The 19,340-nt window shown below is 44.1% G+C and overlaps 1 protein-coding gene across 6 annotated transcripts in view; it reads left to right on the forward strand.

Annotated features, from left to right (window-relative positions):
• MAD1L1 (mitotic arrest deficient 1 like 1) overlaps positions 1-19,340 on the forward strand; it is a 320,369-nt gene that overhangs the window by 118,381 nt on the left and 182,648 nt on the right. For all 6 annotated transcript variants that reach the window (XM_052680322.1, XM_052680324.1, XM_052680323.1 and 3 more), the window contains one exon: positions 8,865-9,005. In XM_052680322.1, coding sequence (XP_052536282.1) covers positions 8,865-9,005 — 141 coding nt within the window. The remainder of the gene's footprint in view (positions 1-8,864; positions 9,006-19,340) is intronic.

Here is a 19,340-nt window from a genome sequence, read left to right on the forward strand (position 1 = left end):
GTAATATTTTCCTTTGGAAACGTTTGAAATTTGAAGAAACCCGCGTATGTGGGCAGTTGTCACAGGGGCTGAAGGTTCTTTCTTAAGTGCAGGAGTGCCTTCTCTTCTTGAGCAGGGGGTTGCCTGCAGTGCATCCATCTGCTCACAGCTGGACCTTGGCATCCCCTGGCTGGGCAGCTTTTGTGAGAGCATCTGCAGCTCTGGAGCTGGGCTGAAAAAAAACCAAAAGCAGTGAAGATGGGATTGTTTACCTTAAAAAGTAGTTGAAGAAGAGGTGACAAGTTGATAGCTCGCAGTCTAATGAATGGTTTCGAGAAGTTGTTTGGGAGCTGTTGTTTTCCTTGTCTGTGCAGCACAAGAACAAAGGTGTTCAATGAAGCTGAAAGGTGGCAAATTAAAAACTGATAAAAGAAAATACATTTTCAAGCAATGGAAAAAGCTGTGGGATTCATTTCCACCATATAATTGGCAAGGTCATGAATTCATCAGGGTTCAGAAAGAGGCTGGATATTTATGTGAGCAATGAAAATATCCAGAGAAGTTGTCAGTGAGAGATTCTTTTTCACATGTGTTTACTAAATACTGATTTTTTGGGTTGGGAAGTCCAAGGTGAAGTTGGGACTGGAATGGAGGCAGAGGACCACAATCCCATACCTGCATGGTGCAGATCCTGTCCATCAGAGCCTCTGTGCCTTTTGGGCACCTGGTGTTGTTCTTCAGCACTCCTGGGCTGGGAGGAAGGACAGCCAAGGACAGCTTGTGGTCTCTGCCAGCCAGCGCCCAGTTCCAGTGCCAACATGCTATGAATCTGGGCTCAGGAATCCAGAAGCGAGAGGTGGCAGACCTCTTTCTAAGTGCAGCTTGATGGACGTTAATGATCAGATGTTGTGTGGCTGAACCTCTTGGGAGAACTCAGCTTGGTGCCTTCCCTCCCGTCATCAGTGCCCCTTCTTATCTCTTTTGCTTCACCAGCTTTGGCTGCAGGTTGTGTTCAAAGTATTTTCAGGGAGCACAAGGCTCTTTTACAGATGTAAGGGAGAGAAAATGAAGGAAATTGCTGAAGAGGAGCTGAGCTTTGGGTATTTTGCTTCATTGTCTGAGGCAACCCCTGCATATGGGCTGTTGGCTGTGCTAATGAGATGTGTTCTGTGCATATTGTCTGAGCTGAGGTCTGGGCTGAGAGAAGAAACTGATCTAACAAGGCCAAGGAGGTGCTGTTCGGTGCAGCTGATGCTTCTAACCTCTTCTTTTCTTTCCTTTTTCTGTTCAGTAGCTACAGTTGGCTTATATGCTTGAAGCATTGAATTTGTTATTTGTTCGTGTTTTCAAGTGATGCAAGTTAAAACACGTAACCCACATGGTTTCTGTAATGTGAAATCTGTGTTTTGGCCACACTGCAGTAAACTGTAGAACTTCAGTTCAAAGTAATGGCTTATTATCACCTTGTCTCAGATCAATCACTGGATGTGATAAAATAAGCGCTCTTAAGCTAGCCCAGACTCACTGGGGGTGAGCTATGGGATGATCTGACCTATGATTTCTGAAACTTATTGAAGTTCTTCATGTTTGATATCCTGAAGTTATGAAGTAGAGGGAATATTTTGTGAATTAAGTCAAATGTAGAAAAGGAACATTTTCTAATAAAGCAGCTGGGTGAAGCATTAGCTAGAAGCCCTGCTTTGTTTGCCTGTCTCAAAAAGCCCCACATGCTGTATTTCTAGAACAGAAATAAGTCTATAAAAAGACCAAGAAATTACTAAGTTCAATTTAATATGTTGAATTGATTGCATGAACTTGGTTCTCCAATTTCTCTTATTTATTTATTTATTTTTGCAGAGATAACTGCACTGGTTTAGAGCATGGTTCAGTATTTTCTCAACTTAATGATATTTAAGAGGTTAAACCTGCAGGAAATTGGCTTTTAAGAGATTTAGAGGCCAGAATATGGGTTACTTACTGGGCAGAAGGAGAAAGAAATCAGAGGGTAAGGAGAAAGTATAGGGCTGAATTTTTATGTGCTGTAGACACTGTCAGAACAGAAGAATCTGATGCACAGCCACAGAAACTTTATTTTCAGGTTTGAATAACACTTCGTTTTTCCCCTTTTTCTTTTTGAACGGATGAATAAAATATCAGTTATTTATTGGTGGTAAGTAGGGACGGATACATTTTCTGTCAGTTGCCTGCCTTCTTTCTGCCAATGACGGTAATGGAGCGGCTGGGAGGAAGGAGGGGACGGTGTTTCCTTTCTTTTTTTTTTTTTTAAATGATCATTTTTCAAATGCGAACTGAACTCATGGTGCCATGTAGCTGTCAGAGCAGCGTGGCTCTGTTCTGAGCCCAGTGGATACGGCAGCTTCACACTGGTGTGGGATTGCTGCTGTCTGAGCAGCGGGGCTGAGAGGAGCAGCAGAAAGAGGATTTTGGATGAATAGATGAGACAGATAGAAAACAGAGCTTGTGCTTGAGACAGGCGGTGGGAAACATCCCAGTGGAAGGGAGTTAAACGGGGGAAAAAACCCCACCAGAACAGCCATAAAATTATTTCACAGCAGGAGGCTAAGAAACATAACTAAACATGTTAAACTCACTGTGAAGCAAGAGGACCCCAGGGGTATTTTAGTCAGATAATATTTAGTTTGCTGCAGTGTCAGTTGTATGATTGCTTGTCATCTGGCATATGTATGTGCTTTAAGCAGGATGAGGCTTTCAGAGACCATGAACAATTTTCCAGAAGATGGTAAGCAGGGGATTTATCAGACACAGATTAGAAGAGTTACAGTGGATTTATTTGCACTGGTCCATTGCCAGGACGTAAGGCAAAGCCAAGCCCTCTCTGCTGAAGTGCTGAAGCTGAGGGACAATAGCTAGAAAGGAAGAGCTGTAAATCTGAAGAAGGAGGTGCAGAATGTAAGGGCCTATGAGTTATACGTGCAATTGTAGTTGCACATTTAGAATGACCTGCAGGACGTTTGCCAGAGGAGTGCAGTGCTGGAGTGCAGAAGTTTAGAGGTGATGGTTGGGCTTCCTGGGGAATCCCAAAGCAGCCACCATTTGTCTTTCCCTCTGTCTCGGCCTCTTTGCTCAGTTGTGGTCTCAGTGAAATCTGCTGGATGTTTTATGGAGTCAACTGCCTTTTTTGTATAAGCTGCTTTAATTGGGGCCTTGAGTAGAAAGTCAATGGTGTGTGTGCACTGCAGTCAGTACTCGTTTGCAAAGTAGCGTGGAAGTAGGATCAGCCTTAGAGAGAAGTGTTGGGAAATAGCTGTTTCTGAGAAGGAAACTGTTGGGACATTTGGGGAAAGAAAATGTTGGTTTAAATGTGATTAGTGCCAAAGATAAGAACGCTGAGAGAAATGGGGTTTGCCTTGTGGTGAGAGAAATGGGGTTTGCCTTGTGGTGACAGAAGATGCTGCTGTTGACAAGGGGGATTTGAGAAGTTTCTGGTAATTTGATTTTTCCTAGTTTTGTTTGACGTGTTTGTTCTGGAAGGCTCAATGAGCTCTTGTTAGCAACGCTCTGGGGGGGTCAGGAGCTGAGGAAATCTCCTCTTAGTTAGGTTCCCATAGCAGCAAAGTCTGATTGAATTGGCATTTTTAACCACTGTGCCTTCAGTCTCCAGGTCTCTGTCTCTCAGGTCTTTCTGTGGCCGCTTCTTTTACCTTTTCTTCCAGCCATTTTCCAGGAGGCAATGGCATGTTTTGTGTACAGCCTTTGAAAACCATCACCTCATTACAAAGTTGGGCTTAACAACGTAGCTATGGGTACAATTAACAGTTTTTTTGAAAAAAATTTTGCTAGAGAGAACCAAGCCACTTATAAAACTGCACTAACCTCCTTTCACCACCTGTAGGCTGATGATGTGGAATAATGACATCTGATGCTGCAGCTTATGGAGATGGCTGTGCTGCTGCATGAGATGCAGGGCCCAGTGCTCTGCTGTCATGAATTTCATCGCCTTGATGCAAATTCATTTCTCTCAATTACCGAGATGATGTTGAATTGTAACCCTCCTCTTTGATAAACACATCACTGAAGTTGAGATTTATTTGCCTTTATTCAGCAGACAAGTTACCTGTCAAAGAAGGAAAATAGACTGGTTTGTTATTATTCATATTGAGTGTCAGTTGATTGTTTCTTGTTCCTCTTCTTCTCTGCCTTCATACAATTTGTTTGTTGGTATTTTCTTCAGGTATTTTATGAGATACCACAATTATGAAGTGACTGATAATTGCCAGAGCCTGTACGTCCTGTCCTCCTTCGCAGAGGGTGGTTCTGTTCCTCTCTCCTGTTCTCATGGCCTCCTAACATTGGGGAGTTCCTCACTGATAGTGAGCTCAGGTCCACAAGCATCCACCAGTCTTTTCTGAAAGATGGAAAGGATATATTTTGTCAGTAGATCTTTACACCATCTGACTGTTAAAGTGTTTTTTGGTTACTCCTGACCACATTTTTGCATTCATTCCCACACTTCATGCTGCTGATTTTTATCCTGTTAAGCAGTTGGTCCAACCTTTGGATGCTTTATACTTGTGTACCTATATAGCTTAAAGCAAAAAACCACACGTCACCATTCATCTTTCTCTTCTATTTGTGTTGTTAGGAGGAGTAGTTAGCTAAATTATACCTGATTGCAAATAGCATCTGTTTGATGTTGAAGCTCTGTATTCTTTCTTCAGTCGCATTTTGAAGCTCTCTCTTATTGCGACTGATTTGGAGTTAGGAGTCTGGAGAGGAAGAGGAGGGGAAATCTTGCCACTGATTTCCTATAATGAAGTAGTCTATTAGCATTCTCCTAAAATTATCATTAATTAAACAAAAAGCTCATCTAGCACTAGGAGCAGGAATATTTCTGCACCATCAAAAAGGCACTGAGTGGGAAATATCATTATGATTCCACTTTACAAAGTCTCTCTCCTCTGCCAGGCTGGAACCCGTGCAGGAGCGAGAAAGCAAGCGAGCTGTGTTTGGGTTTTGGATTAATAGTTGAAGTTCACTCATGTGGAAATAAAGCAGATTTTACTTTGACTGGAATTTGTCATTAAAAAGCCATTATCAGAACCGACCAGCACAATTCCTGCTCTTTCATTGCTAATGACAAAACAATCTGTTCTTTCAAACACAACAACCTTATATTTTCTTTCAGAGAATGGCGCAGGAGTCCTAACAGAGCAGAAGCTGGGTGAAGAAAGGCAGCCCAAAGATTTATTGATCAATAAAGCAGACAATTACAGCTTGTTTATAAAAGGGAAAGAAAAAATCTCCAACCCAAAACCTTGGGTCTGCAAGCAACACTGAAGCTCTAATAATGACAACTGTGGTATCCAGCTTCAAACGATAAAAGTCAATAGGAAGATATAGGATTTCAATAAAATTATGACACTAGATAAACTTTACCCCAGGAACAGATTTTCCCAGAGTGTGTGACTGACTTCAGTGAGATTTGTAACTTTAATTTCTTTCCTATTGATTTTTCTTTTCTCCAACTAATTAGAAAGTCTGCGGTGAATTCTGTGTGTATAGGTTTGAGGAGGGGCCAACAGGCATCAAGGAGAATAGGGCCTGAGATTTTATTTATACATACCTATATATAATATAAATAAAGGGTCCAGTGGCATTTTTAAGTCTTTTACTATATTTTGCTTTTTCTCCACTTGCTTCCAATGTGCAGCAGGGAGCTGTGTGTTCTCCTCCATGCATGTCGGAGGCCATGGGCTGCCCTGGAGGTGTGTGCAGTGCTGCTTTGGTGATGTGGCTGTGCTGTAAGGATGATGGCAACTGGTGGGTGCTTATTGGAAGCTTCTCAGTTCTTCCCCTGAAAACAACCCCAAGAGGGGTTCCTAGAAGAACCCTCTTATGTTACTGCTGTTGCTAAGCTGCTCCTGTTGCCCTCTAGTGTGTCAGTGTCAGTAAACTTTTCTGTGTCTTCGAGTTACTTGTACTTCGAGTTACTTACCAAATGGGTCAAATGTTGGCTTCAGGTAGGAGAAGGAATAGAGATGGTGGCAGAAAAACTGGAGAGACTGTCTTGACAGAGCAGAAGTGTGAGAAAAAAGTCAGAGAAGATATACTGAAGTCACAGCAGAGGTCTTTGATGGGCTTGTGGAGTATTTTGTCGTATGGGATGAGGGGATACTGCGGCAATGACAGAACTGGGATTAAATTGTTGAGAATCTTTTTAAACAGAGAACTTCTCAACAAGAACTTCAGTTTCCTGCCAAACGAACAAGATCTTTAGGAGGGAGAGAAAAGCTCTCAGTAAGTGCTCTCGGTGGGGGACGAATTGGAAAATGGAGCTGGGGACCACTTGTTGGTGAGAAATGATTTCATTACAGTATTAATATTTAGAAATAATTAAGGAGGAGAACTAGACTCCAGGATCAAGTGTTTAATTGTGCCGCCCTTTATTCCAGTTTTTCAGCCCCTTTTTTTCAATCCAGCTTGTGCTGTGTTTGCTGTGGATGCCTTTTCCTGGCGAGTTGCATCTTTTCAGTGTACAGATTTGAAGGGCAAGTATCTGTATCTGGCTGCAGGGGAAACACACCCCATAAGAATGTCCTGCTCCTGTTCTCATCCAACATTGTCCTAATGTGAAAGCAGACGGCTGCTGTTGCAGCTGAACAGCTTGGGGAGCTGCTGGAATCTTGCTGGGAAGGACTTGACTGACCTCATATTTGGCAGTTAATTGGAAGCCAAGTGTGATGGGAATTGCCACAGGTCCTGTTTGCTGCTGAAAAAATACTCAGGGGTTTGGAACTGCCCTCCTATAATGGAGACAACATTGCTATGTTAACTTATCACATTGAGGAAAGATGCTTTGCAGAAAATTAGAACAGTGAGCAGCCTGGAGTACATAGAGAGCTAGTGAGATGGGGCTGTAATTGCAACAGTGTGCAGGGATAACCCAGTAACTTCAATAAAAGCCATCATTATGTATTCTTCTGTGTCCTAGACAGGGATTCTGGGGTAAACAGAGAATGAAAGTCTAAGCAAAGGCAGGCTGCCTTCTGGAGAGTACACCTGGCAGACTGGGTGACGTGTGTGTGTTGCTGGGGGAGAAGGATGGAGCCATCCTTTACTGCTGGTTTTCTGTTAAACAAGTTCATTACCAGGCAGGTATGGTGTGACTCCATCTGGTGTTCTCCTCCTACAGTAACATGGAAGTTTTTCTTTTCATGTGTCTGTTAGATCAGTAATTCATTGTAAACTGTACTGGAAAACTGTTCTTTCCTTAGAAAAGTATTTCTCTTCATTCAGGCCTGAGCAAGAAGCCAATAATAGCTTCCATCACTCTGTGTTAGAACCTGTTTTTCTTTATTAACGCGCTTCTTGCAGCCTGAGGCTGGGCTTTGATCTTGAGATCCTTTTACCTGCTGACCAACCCAACCATCTTGGCTGACCTTTCAGTGCATCATCACATGCTCTGGACAAAAACCATTCCGGTGGCAGTGCCCCCTTCTTATTTTCACACCTTGAATTTGGCTGTTCCTTCCCTTCCCCATGCATACACGTGCTGTCCGCAGTCAGCGTTTGACCTTTAGCTTAGAATGGGAAGGCTGTGGGCTTTAGGTGCAGGCTTGCTTGACTGAGCAGTTAGCGTCCCTTTCTCTATCTGAAATATAGCCCTTATTATTAAACATTAAGTTTGAGATTGAGAGGAAGGGGCTTTCCTATTCCGGTAATTTTTGATTTCCATAGGAGAGCAGGGTCCCAGCCAAGTGTTTCAGCATGGCTCAGCAATGTCTGTGAGCTGCTCCAAGTTCTCTGTAGCAGCAGTGGCCTGGGAACGGCACAGCTGTAAAGCTAAGTGATCCTCTAATAACAGTTTGGATGTTTGTGATCACAGCATTCACAGAGATAATGGATTTGCCCTGAACGTTTGTGCATTGCTGCAGCAGGGTGAAATAGAAATTTCAGCAATAAAAGGGAAGCAACTCTGTAAGATTTCCTAGGAGTTTCTGCTCTTTTGATTTATACGGTGGGAATGTACTGCTTTGGCTCTGTTCTGCAGCCTTGCAAACATCAAGGCTCTTCAATACAGTCAAAATATGAAACATTTCATCAGCTCTCTAATCCCTGTATGCACACTGCACTGTACCCAGCAATCTCTTTAAAACATACCTGGTTTTCTGGAATGCTGTTCAGCCTTTTGTCCCCACCAGTGTCTTGCCTACAAGGTGCTACTGAACATAGTTAGCTTTCAAGCCCAGCTTTTTACTTGGGAGTGTGAAAGCTCTCAGAGCATGGAGAAGGATCCTCCTGTTTGTAACCATCAGCAAATAGGAAAGTGAGCCAAGCACATTCTCGGCAGGATATTAACCTCTGAAATATACTAATTACAAGCACTGAATATTGCAGCGCTCAACAGGTGATCAGTCACGTACCATTTGGAGGATATTTGCTCTTAGTCACTTTGCCCATCATCACATCTATTTCATTTTTGTTGCCATAATTCTGTTCATTCACTGCTGGAATTCTTTGGCAGGAAAAATGTCAAGTACTGCACTCAACGTTTTGCTGAAGAAATCTGTTCAGCTCATTGAATTAGAAGCGTCTCCAGAAAGAAGGAAGGCTCTGGTTTCAGTTATTTGCTTGTTAGGATGAATGCATGTTGCTGTCCTGCGAGGGATGTGTGCTTTTTTATGCCCCAGACAATGTGATTATTCATTTCTTGTGTTTTTTCATTGATTTGTATCACAGTCACACCTGTGACTCCATGCACACACAAAGACCATGAGAGCATATCCATCAGGGTTTTGGTTTTTGTTTTTTGCAATGGAAAAAACAGGTTGTCCTGAGGACCCTCCTGCATGAGCTGGTGGAGGGCCTTTACCCCTGACGATGATTTCTGTTCTTCCCTGCAGGAGCGTGATGGGATGCGGGCCATCCTGGAGTCGTACGACAGCGAGCTGACCCCAGCAGAGCACTCCCCACAGCTGAACCGGCGCATGCGGGAGGCCGAGGAGATGGTGCAGAAGCTGCACGCTCATAACTCCGAGCTGGAGGTAATAAAGCAGCATCCTTCTCTAACCCCAGAGGGGGGAACAGCCGAGGCCGTTTAAGACCGAGCTGCCTAGCAGTGTGCTCTGCAGAAGGCAGGTTTGCAAAATGCAGATTTGGGATGCCAACGTCACTGAGACCCATCGGTGATTCCCTGCAGTGTGTGCAGCAAGGCTCTCCTGCAGGCTGTGGCACTAAGGTTGTGCTCACTGGGCCTTTACTGAGAGCGTTTGGAGGAGTAAAGAACCTGTCTGCTGTTACTCTTCTCTTTGTGGCACTGGGCCTGAAAGCCCCAGAGCACCAGTAACTACGTTAACTGCTTTTTTTATACTGGGGTTTTCTCTAAGAAAAACATTTTCTTTTTTTCTGAAGATAGTGTTTCTCAAAGGGATTCTTATATTATTATTCTCTTTATGTAAATTTGCAGGCTGAAATGGGGCTATAATGAGGTAAATTATAACATCCACTTGCCAAATTATTCCCTACCTCCCTGCTGTATTTGGTGGTAGTGGAACGGTCCTGAATAGAAATATTTGGAAATATCTCTGTGATCTTAAATCTTGGCATTTTTATTCCATAGATTTCACAGTAACTGTAAGTATGTGAGTTTTCCTTTCTTCGTGTCTAATTCTACCAGCAGTCAGATTTATAGACCCTGTAATTCAAATGGAGTAAAACTTGTAGTAATTGCTGCTCCTGGGATTCCTAATGAAGTGAACTGCCCCGCTGTGCATCCATCTCCTTGTCACTCCTGTCATTTTCAGGAAACATTCTTTTCTTCTTTAATAGATTGGGGCTTAGGATAGGGAGTACTGGCTCCAGTGACCTCCAGAGCCTTAGCAGGCAGAGCAGCGTGGTGTGAGCTCTGTATTGCATTATAGGTCCTCTTCCTCCCTGTTTCTCAGTTTTGGGCAAGTTAAGCCAGCAATCAGTGGCAGATGAAAAGGAAACTTCCCTAAATGTTTTCATCTCCATGGGGTTGTTTGATATCCGCGTTGTTGAACAGCAGGATCAGATGTCACTGGCATGACATGCTAGGTGGCTGATTCATCCTGTGCTCTGAGTTGCTGCCTGCGGTGGCTCTGGGTTGATGGATGGAGATGTCCCAAGTTGTTTTGCTGTATGGGTCGAATCTGCACTGGGTGGTAGCAGATTACCTTTTCCTTTTCAGGTGGAAGTGTGGAGGAGTGTTGGAACCAGTTCCTGCATCCCTTTAATTATTTATAGAGAACAAATGATAAGTTTATCTTCATGGATATGGATTAAGGGCTACGGGGAAAATTTCAGAAAGGAGCTGTGTTCTCTGGAGGTTTGTTTTGTGTGATGTCAACCTTTAAGTCCTTCAAAGACTTTGCTAGAAGCAGGATTCAAAGTCCTTATATTCCCCTTGTAAAGTAAAATTTTATGCTTCACTTGCTTGTGTTTGCCTTTCTGACTGCAACGTTGGCTGCCAAATCCAATCAATTTTGAAATTTTGGAGTTTGTTGTTCTAGTAAAAATCTGAAAACCAGAAAGGGAAATGGAAGTCCATGAGGGCCTGCTGGCATCTCGTCATCAGGAGCAGCAGCTGTAAGTCACTGCCTGCAGATCAAAGATCTGGTTGATAGCAGCTATTAATAACTTCTCACATAATGCTCTGCACCTCCCAGCTCTGCACATTTTAGAATTGTTGGCACCTGTGTGACTCATCTCACAAACAAACAGAGGAGACAGCAGGAATGAGGCACCTTGGAGCTTCGGTTGATTTCTGAAATACGGGTTAAACTATCTCTGATGCTGCAGGGGAAGCAGAAGGGAACTTGGGCACATCTAAATGGTTGTTTTCATGGTTTGTTTTGTTTTTTTGCTATTGAACACTTCATTTACCCAAATCTCTGCCCATGTACCCTAGCAGAGAAACCTTTGATACTCGTAGAGCTGGCACGTCTGTGTGTGTGTTCCTGCTGGCTGCCCCAGTCTGTTACCAGCAGCCCCACCTCTGAACAACCCGCAGAGGAAATAAGTAATGTTTCTAACCAGAGTTTTTTGTACTCTGGAAATGGAGATTTTTCCCATTCATTCCAACAGCAGCCCCATGTGAGTGAGGAGGCTCTCTGCTGAAGATGGTGCATAGGCAGAGTTTGTGCTGAGGCAACAGCTTCTCACTTATCAGAAGCCTCATCTCCCTAGTAAGTCTTCTGCTTGATGTGTAAGTGGAGGTGGGAAGCAGTTTAAAAGAACACAGGGAACAAGAGAGAGGTGTGTAGGCCCCGAGGGCTGTGTGTGAGCAGTTTGTTAGTGCATACTGCAGGGATGGTGTGGTGCAGAGCTGTGTTGGGCCCCGTGTGACTGGCAGGACAGCTGCTGGGAACACTGCAGGGTCTGCATCATCAACCTCACTGGGAAGAAAGGCACCTTGCCAGGAGCTCAAATGCAGAGTGATGCTTCCATCCCAGCTCACTTTGTTGCACTTTGCAGCACTGTGTTGCTGCCAAAGAACTGGTCCTGTCTGTGCCTTGATAGGGCAGAGAACCATAGGATGAAGACAGGCTGATGGGGAGCTTTTAAAATCCCCTTCACTGATGACTGATGATACAAGCTGGATCTCTAATGCATGAGCATGCAAACATGTAGTCTGTCCTGCGGCTGAAAATGATTGCCATCTCCTGCCCAGGACTGCCTGCCCCAGCACGAGCCCTGTTCCACAGAGCTGAGCTGGCTGTCAGGGTTCAAGAAAGCCCTTTATGGAGCACTACACGTAAAGCAGGGAGGAGACCTGAAATGGAAGCTGGAAAAAGCAAGCAGGCTGTGCCAGCCTATTTCGGGTGGTTAATGGAGTGTCACTCAGCATCTTTTTAAAAGTGCGTTTTGGAACTGAAAAGGGAATGAGTTTGTCTCTGGTCAGCATGCAATCAATACATAAAATTAACAGAATTACATTAGAATTAACAGAATTAACAGGTTATGCTCTTATCGTGACATAAATTTTCAGCTTGCAGTCAGCAATATTTGCAGTTTTTGTGCCAATCTTGATTAACTTTTACAACCGTTGCTCCCATTAACTCTAATCTCAAGATAAATGTGACAAGGCAAGAAGCCTCTGAGCGTGTGGCAGCTTGAGACAGAGCTCTGTTGTGGAGTTTAGTGTTTGAAAAGTTAAATCCAGCTGCACAAAAGAGAAATCATCATAAATATAACTCCATTAATAGCTATTTTATTACAACACACTTGGCTCCATATGAAACTTTAATGAAGAGAGATTTGCAAGGAAGACTCACGCTGACACCTTCAATGGTCTCTGGCATTTTTTACATTGAGAGATTTACACTGTCTGTGAACACCATATGTATTCTAATCAGATAATTATGAGTCTGACAGTTCCAGCACGAGAAATGCCATATGCTCTGTGCTTTTTGTGATGCTGTTTTTGTTGTGGATTACTTTTTTCATCGTGGGTATTACTGGTGACCTCCAAACTTGTTGACCAAAAATTGTCACCTTATCTGAGCGTGATGTTGCAGCTCATCTGCTGGTGGTACCTGTGGTGTTAGCCACAAGTCTGCTCCTCGCTAAGTGAGTTGCTTAGCAGTCACTCCGGTGCTTCAAGTGCTCAGAATTTATGTGGATGCAATAGAATGTTTATTTGAGCAGTTAACAGTTCCTCCTCGTCTCTCACCTGGCTTCCCCCTCAGTGCTTTTCCACTTTGTTTTACCTCCTTTTTTTCCTCCCTTTGATCCGCACTTTATGCTTGTTGTGCTTTATCCCTCTGCTGAGTTCTCTCTCTCCCTCAAAGGGAAATTGCTTCTTTACATGGCAGAAGGGGTTTCTGTGATGATGGGAGCTTAACAGAGAAATTTCCTTCTGTCTGTGCGATGCACAGAGGAGTTTGTTTCCATGTTCAGGTTTCTCCTGCCTGCTTTCACTGCCTCTCTGCTGCCTTCCAGCCTTTCTGCATCACTTATCTCAGTGACAAGTGTAAGAAGCAGTGAGAAGATTGCCCTGCTCCCTTTGGATGTCCACAAGGAGCAAATCCGAGTCACTAGAGCTTTCCTGCCGTTCCAGCATGGTGTGTGTTTCGCTTGCCCAGACTTCTGCTGTCACTGTAGCATCTTATCTGTAACTCAGGAGGGAGAAAAGAGACTCTCTGGAGATGATGCTCACGTGCTGCACGCACCAGCTAGCACTGATTGCTGAAAAGCAGTGCAGGCCATCATATTCTGACACAACAAACTCCCTGTCAGAATAGCATTTGGAACCTGGGCGCTTTGGCATCTCTCAGCAGTTCTGAGCCTTCCTGGCTGCCGCTGCATCCTTCACCTTTCTTTTCTTTTCTAGAGGAGAGGTGGCTCAGGCTCTGTGTCCTCCAGCACCGCTGCGAATCAGATGATCTTTGGTTCTCTCTTCTCTCACACATTTCATCTTCCTCCAGACCTGATTGCCCTTGTCAAGTCAGGGAGCTGTGAGTTCCCTCTTTCCCTTTTGCACCTGCTGGCGGCTGTGTTTGGGGAGAGCACCTTGCAAAGCGCCGTCACATTAATGAGGAAGTCGCATCATGAGGGGTGCAGTGATTTGTTGAAGGTGACAGTCCCTGCTCTGTGGGAATGCCCTTAAAACTGGCTGGTGCCACAGCAGCAGAGCCTGTCTCCTTGGACCCAACGCTTTTGTAATTGGTTGGACTAGATGTTAAAGCCCAATTATTATTAATTTTATTTTTTATTTTTTGGAGATGCTTCCTCATTTTGGATCTGTACCAAAAATCAGGTGGTGTGTGGCAATGCCTGTGCTATAGGTATCCTGCACAGAACAGGGTTGTAAAGGTGGATTTTTACAGCTTGTTTTAATGTGGATGCTCTGACAGTTTAAGAATGGCTTTAACTCAGCAGTTCCTTGGGACCACAGCTAAAGAGGAGCAGGCTGCCATCATTCTTAAGAAATGAGAATTCTTGACACCAACTTGTAGAGAGTAAATGGAATCATTAATGAAGTTATCTGTCCTTCCAGCCTGTGGTACATATCAGGGGCTGCAGGAAGCAGCCCAGCTGAGGTGAGACCGCGGTGCTGTGTGGGATGGTTGGAGCACAGCAGTCTGCTTTTGTTCTGTGTGTCCAAAGCCTTTGTCACCAGCTGGGGACATCACAGTGGCACCTCTGGAGGCTCTTGTGATAGGTGCTAGCAGCCTGTGCTCCCCTAAAAATGCTCTTGGTGTGAGTAGATCCTCCTGTAGACTCTTCCGATGATGTTTTGAATAACAAAGCACAAACAAGGCTTGACCTGAGGAATTTGTATCACCTTCAAATGCACCTGGCTGTAGGAGATGAGAGAAGCAGGTGAACTGGGTCTAAATTCTCACAGGAGATTTAAAATTACCCAGTTTTCTAGTGATGTTTTGGAAAGAGAAGATAACTGATGTGAAGTTATGAGTCACATTCACCACAATAGAACAGGGCAGAGTGTTTCTTATAGCACTGAGAGCTTTAGAATGCTTTAAACCAGAGAGCCTGCTTGCCTGTGCCCAGAGATACAGGCTTTGCATTCAGATGTCTTCAGGTGGAGGAGGAGGCAAAAACACAGGGTGGGAATGGTGGCTCTGGCAGCAGGCAGAGGTGGCACACAGGGGAGCTGTTTTGAAGCAGTGTGGTTCATCTTGCCTCGTGCTGCCAGCGTGCTGCTGGGGTGAAGCCTGGGTGCAGTGGGTGCAATGCCTCTTCCCCACCAGGCAGAAGGAAGGAGCCAGATTAAGTGTCTTAAGGGAACAGGTAGCTGCTGGCTTCTTGAAGTTAAGGAAGGCTTTGACAGTGTGCTTGCACCATTTCCCCGCGTCATATTCTACAATTACAGACTTTTTACTTTATTTCAGTTTCATAGAAATCACATGAATTGCATTCTGCGTTAAATCCTGAGATCTGACTTCTGTGCATTCCAAGCTGGAAAGCATGGTGAATTCATGCAGTGTTGATGTTATCTGTGTGGCCCACACAGCTGCGCCCATGTTGCTGCCATGGCAGACCCTGGGGGCTGGGTTTGTGTTCAGGTGTGCTTGGCTCAGTAGGGGCAGGATAAATGTCCAGGCCAGGATTGTCTCTTCTGTGTGTCCCAGAGGTGCTCTGACCATTGCATCACGCCTCACTGGAACTGTGTTGGTGAATTAATTTCCTTGTCAGAAAGTGCAAAGTGAAGTTAATGTTTAATGTTCTCTAGTTCTTAGGACTGCTACTTAGTTGCATTTTGGCAGTGATGAAAGCTGTAGCAGCTCATGGAAATTAAGCAGTTCTGAGAGAAGCAAGAAAGCAGCATCTGGTGAAAAGATTAGAATTGAAAATTGTGCGTCCGCAAAACATCACAGCAATTTGATCTATTCCTTGCCTCTGCCTTGCATTAATGACATGAAACAGTGCTTGTTGGGGCATCTTGAGAGATGTTTCGAACTGTTCAGGTAGGTTGATTTTTATAGTGATTGGATTTGAATTCTGTGATTTCTAGTGCTTCATTTCAGGAAAACTACACGATCTCTGCATAATTTAGAATTTAAAATATGTATTTATAAGTGTTTTCACGTCACCTTTTAATTCACAGCGATGGCCTCTTGTGACAAACAGGGATTAATGTTTTTAACAATGATTTTCTATTTGAAAACACACCATCAACTTTTATCTATAGCCAAGTTCTTGCAATGGCATCTCTGCAGGGCCTGTTTGGGTGCCTCGCTCTTCCTGTCCCGGAGCTGGCAGTGCCCAAACCTTGCTGCATTGGAGCAGCTTGCAGGGCTCTGCAGTGGATCTCTGCCTTTGAGCTCCTGGGCTTGGAGCTCTGCTGAGCTCCCATTGCCTAGTAGTGATAGCATGTACTATGAGCAGCGCTTTGAGAAGACAGCAAGAGCACAAACTCTTTCCCGAGCTCTTTGCAAGTTGCCAGAATCTCAAGATCCTTCGTAATGCTCTTAACTTTGTTTATTGTAGCAATTAAAACAACAGTAGTTGCTGTCTTAATTTTCTTTCTGAAGCCCATTGATTATTTCCAGTTATGATCTTAATCAGCAGGAGCGGAAGGGTTGTTTCTTCAGGGAACTAATTAGTCTCAGTGCCTGGTTCAGCACGGTGAGCTGAATGGTGCCTAAATGCAAAGGACGACTGCAGTTGTTTTCTTCCAGAAGATACATGATTATTCACTTTTCGTGCTTTCTTCTCCAGGTTACACATTGTAGTTGCTCCCACATCTTCTCCCTGACTTTCCCTGCAGACTGTTTTGTTCCATGCACTGCAGCTTTTGTTTTTCTTCAGTTTGGTTCCATACTGAGGTCATGAATTACAGCACTTGGAAGAAGGTGGCTGGAGCGCCTGTCTTCACTTTTCTCCCTTCTGCTTTGTTTATCTGTGAATAGCCAGCTGAGTCTTGGAAAAGACTGGGAACAGAAGTGAAAAAAAACCCAGCTGATAGTGATATTCACCAAGCTGTAATTAAAAATGGAGCTGTTATACAGATTCTCTCTGTTCAGAGGTGGTCCAAGCAAACTGTAAGGAGCAATTCTCTATTTTCAGAGGCTTTGCAATTTACCTATTTGTTTTGATCGGTGCTAATGTCAAGCATGCTTCGGTTCTGCTAAAAGCTTTGCAGCAGGGCAAACTGAAAGTTCTGGGGAAAGCAGCATTGCATTCTTTGTGCCCTGTGGTGCCAGTGATACTGGTATGAAGTGCACAGCACACTGATTGGGCACACACTGCTGATTTATATTTTCAATTTGGTTAAATGGCCATAATGGCTGTAGTGATGCCTTCATATTTCAGTTCAATTCAAAACCACATTAACAGCTGAACTGATGTGTGTTTTAAAGCAGTGATTTTTATCTATTCTGCGTTTTCTTGTGTTTCAAATGTCAGACTTATAAACGTGAGTTTTTGCAGCACCCCTTCTTTTTGGGAGGTTGTTCCTTCTCCCCTTGAAAGCCCAATTTTTTTGGATGAGTTGGTAGTCCTAAATATTTTTAAGTTTTTAAGGATGGCAACAAGAAGCTTGAAAGATGTGTTACACTGTATTATTGGTGCATGAAAAAACAGTGATGGATTCAGTAGTTAAGAATGGAGAAAAGAGTAATAATTTTGTAGAGGTTATTTAAAGTAGAATATATTGGGTAAGGAGAGATTTCTGTTGAGGTTTATTTGTGTAGAGGCTGTCACCATACATTATTTATTTATGCAAAGAAGCGATCAGTGTCTGTATCAGTTTTAACTCATGGGAGCATCTCTTGAGAGCCCACGAGCTTTGACTGTTTCCCCAAGCCCATGCTGTGCCATGTGTAGCTGGGACTGGGCTTACTGACAGATGCTCCAGAACCCAAAGGCCTTTACCATACATGCCTAGAGGTTCCAGGGCTCTGCCGCTGCCATTTCCACTAATTGCTGCTTGGTTTGTTTCTTCTGTTTACTCAGAGATCATCTGAGTGTGCTTAATTGTTCCTCAGCTGCTATGTGGCAGCACGCACAGCTCTTGCAAAGAGGGAAGCTGTTGTTGTTGTATGTGGGATTTCCTTGAAGGAGCATTGCTCATCCAGCTTGGTGCAGGCTGCTGGGGTCTGTACTGACCTCAGGTGCAGGTGTATGTAATTCCTGTGGATGCTTGTTGCATAGAAAATGCCATCGGTCTTCAGTTCTTTCTCTACTTGTTAGAAGCTTGCTTGAAAGCACTGGGCTTTGGTTTATTTTGTGACCAACAAAGCGCAGTGTAGCCATAGGTGTATGTAGGCAGATGTTCCTAGTGCTTGTTCAGGAAAGCATCTCTAAGGAAATGCAGATGACTTGCTTTATACTCTTAAAATAACATAGCATCCCAGGCTAATTCTGAGGGCATTTTGTTGCTTTGTTGTTTATGTATGTTTCTGAGTGCAGTAGATGAGGCTCACAGCTACACAGAGAACTGACATTTATCTGCACGGTGCAGCATGACCTTATCGTTCATAAGTGGCATTTCCTCTCAAGATAATGAGCACCTTTTTATTTAGGCCAGACAAAAGCCAAATTCGCTGTAGCTGATTTCTACAGCCTATTAACACTTTACAGATGATGTTATTGTAATTGTTGCTGATACTGGTTTCTGTTGCATTCCACTTGCTCTTTGGATAAAGCTCTTGTTTCTGAACAGCAGAGGGGAAGTGAGAGTGGTGAGGTCGCTTCATGAGCACTGTGGAGCTGCTGCATGGCACAAATCTGGCTGCTCCTACCACAAATGAACATTTTGAAGAACCTCTGTAGGCTTCTACAGGGCCTGTTCCACAAAGAGCAAGCTGAGAGCAGTTTGGTGCATGCTGTCCTGCAATGGGCGAACAAGCAGGTGACCCCCTGAAGTCAGCCCTCCTCACATTTAGGCAAAGGGAAAGCTTCAGAGCTGTTTGTCTACTTGGGTAAGAAGAAAGAACATTTAAGTGTGGGGAAAAAGTGTGTTCACATTTACAGATCTGTTGCCTTACCCTGGTGCCACTGCTTGATGTAATTTTGCCTGCAGCATTAGCTGTGCACTCACACTCCCTGCCTAATGCCCAGCCACCACTGAACATGTGCTCTGTGGTGGGAGCTCATCTCTGAGACGATCTTAGCATCTGTTCTGACTCCTTGCCTTGCCAAATGGAGGTCTTCAGGGTTTCTGTAGCAAGGCTTTGCTGGACGGAGATTCAGGTGTGAGGAAACACGAGGGTTTCTTATGGGACCGTCACCTTTTGCCTTGTCCGTCTGCATCTGCTGGAGTGAGAAGTGATTGTGAGTTGCTGGATTGCTTTCCTGAAATGAGTTGCTGTTTGCTTCGCTCAGAGAAGATAAACAATTGCATCTCAACAATATCCCGTCTGGTATCTTTGTTGGCAGGCTCAGCAGAAGGGCTGAGGACTGAATGGACCGCATTTAGGATGAAATTGCAGGGCTCCCTGAGGGGCTAATGCTTTCACATCCAAACTGAGAGACGTTGATGAGGCAACACAAGGAAATAGGCATTTCTGTTCCTTTTGCTCTGTCTATTTTACAGATAAACAAGGGACTTCAGTCTCAGACTGGTTAATCCTGCAAGACAGTTATTGTGAAGGGAAAGTGCAGGTTTCTGCAACGTAAATTAAACTGATGCTTGGCAAGCACAGAACATACATCTCACCTATGCTGTGCAAGGATGGTCTGTTTGCTCTTTCTGTTCTTGTTATTGCCATTATTTTTTACCCTTTGGTACCCTTTTCAAGCCCTTTTTTTAAGGAGTGGGATATGTTAAAGATCCCTGCAGGACAGGCTTTGCAGGAGGCACAAAGCACTGCGTGCCCACTGGGCTGCCTGGAAAAGAACCCTTGGGTTCGGTGAGAGTCCCCTTCAGGCTCTGCAAGGAGCACAGGATT

This window comes from Tympanuchus pallidicinctus, unplaced genomic scaffold (genome assembly GCF_026119805.1).
Source record: "Tympanuchus pallidicinctus isolate F22 unplaced genomic scaffold, pur_lepc_1.0 scaffold18, whole genome shotgun sequence".
Classification (NCBI taxonomy): domain Eukaryota; kingdom Metazoa; phylum Chordata; class Aves; order Galliformes; family Phasianidae; genus Tympanuchus; species Tympanuchus pallidicinctus.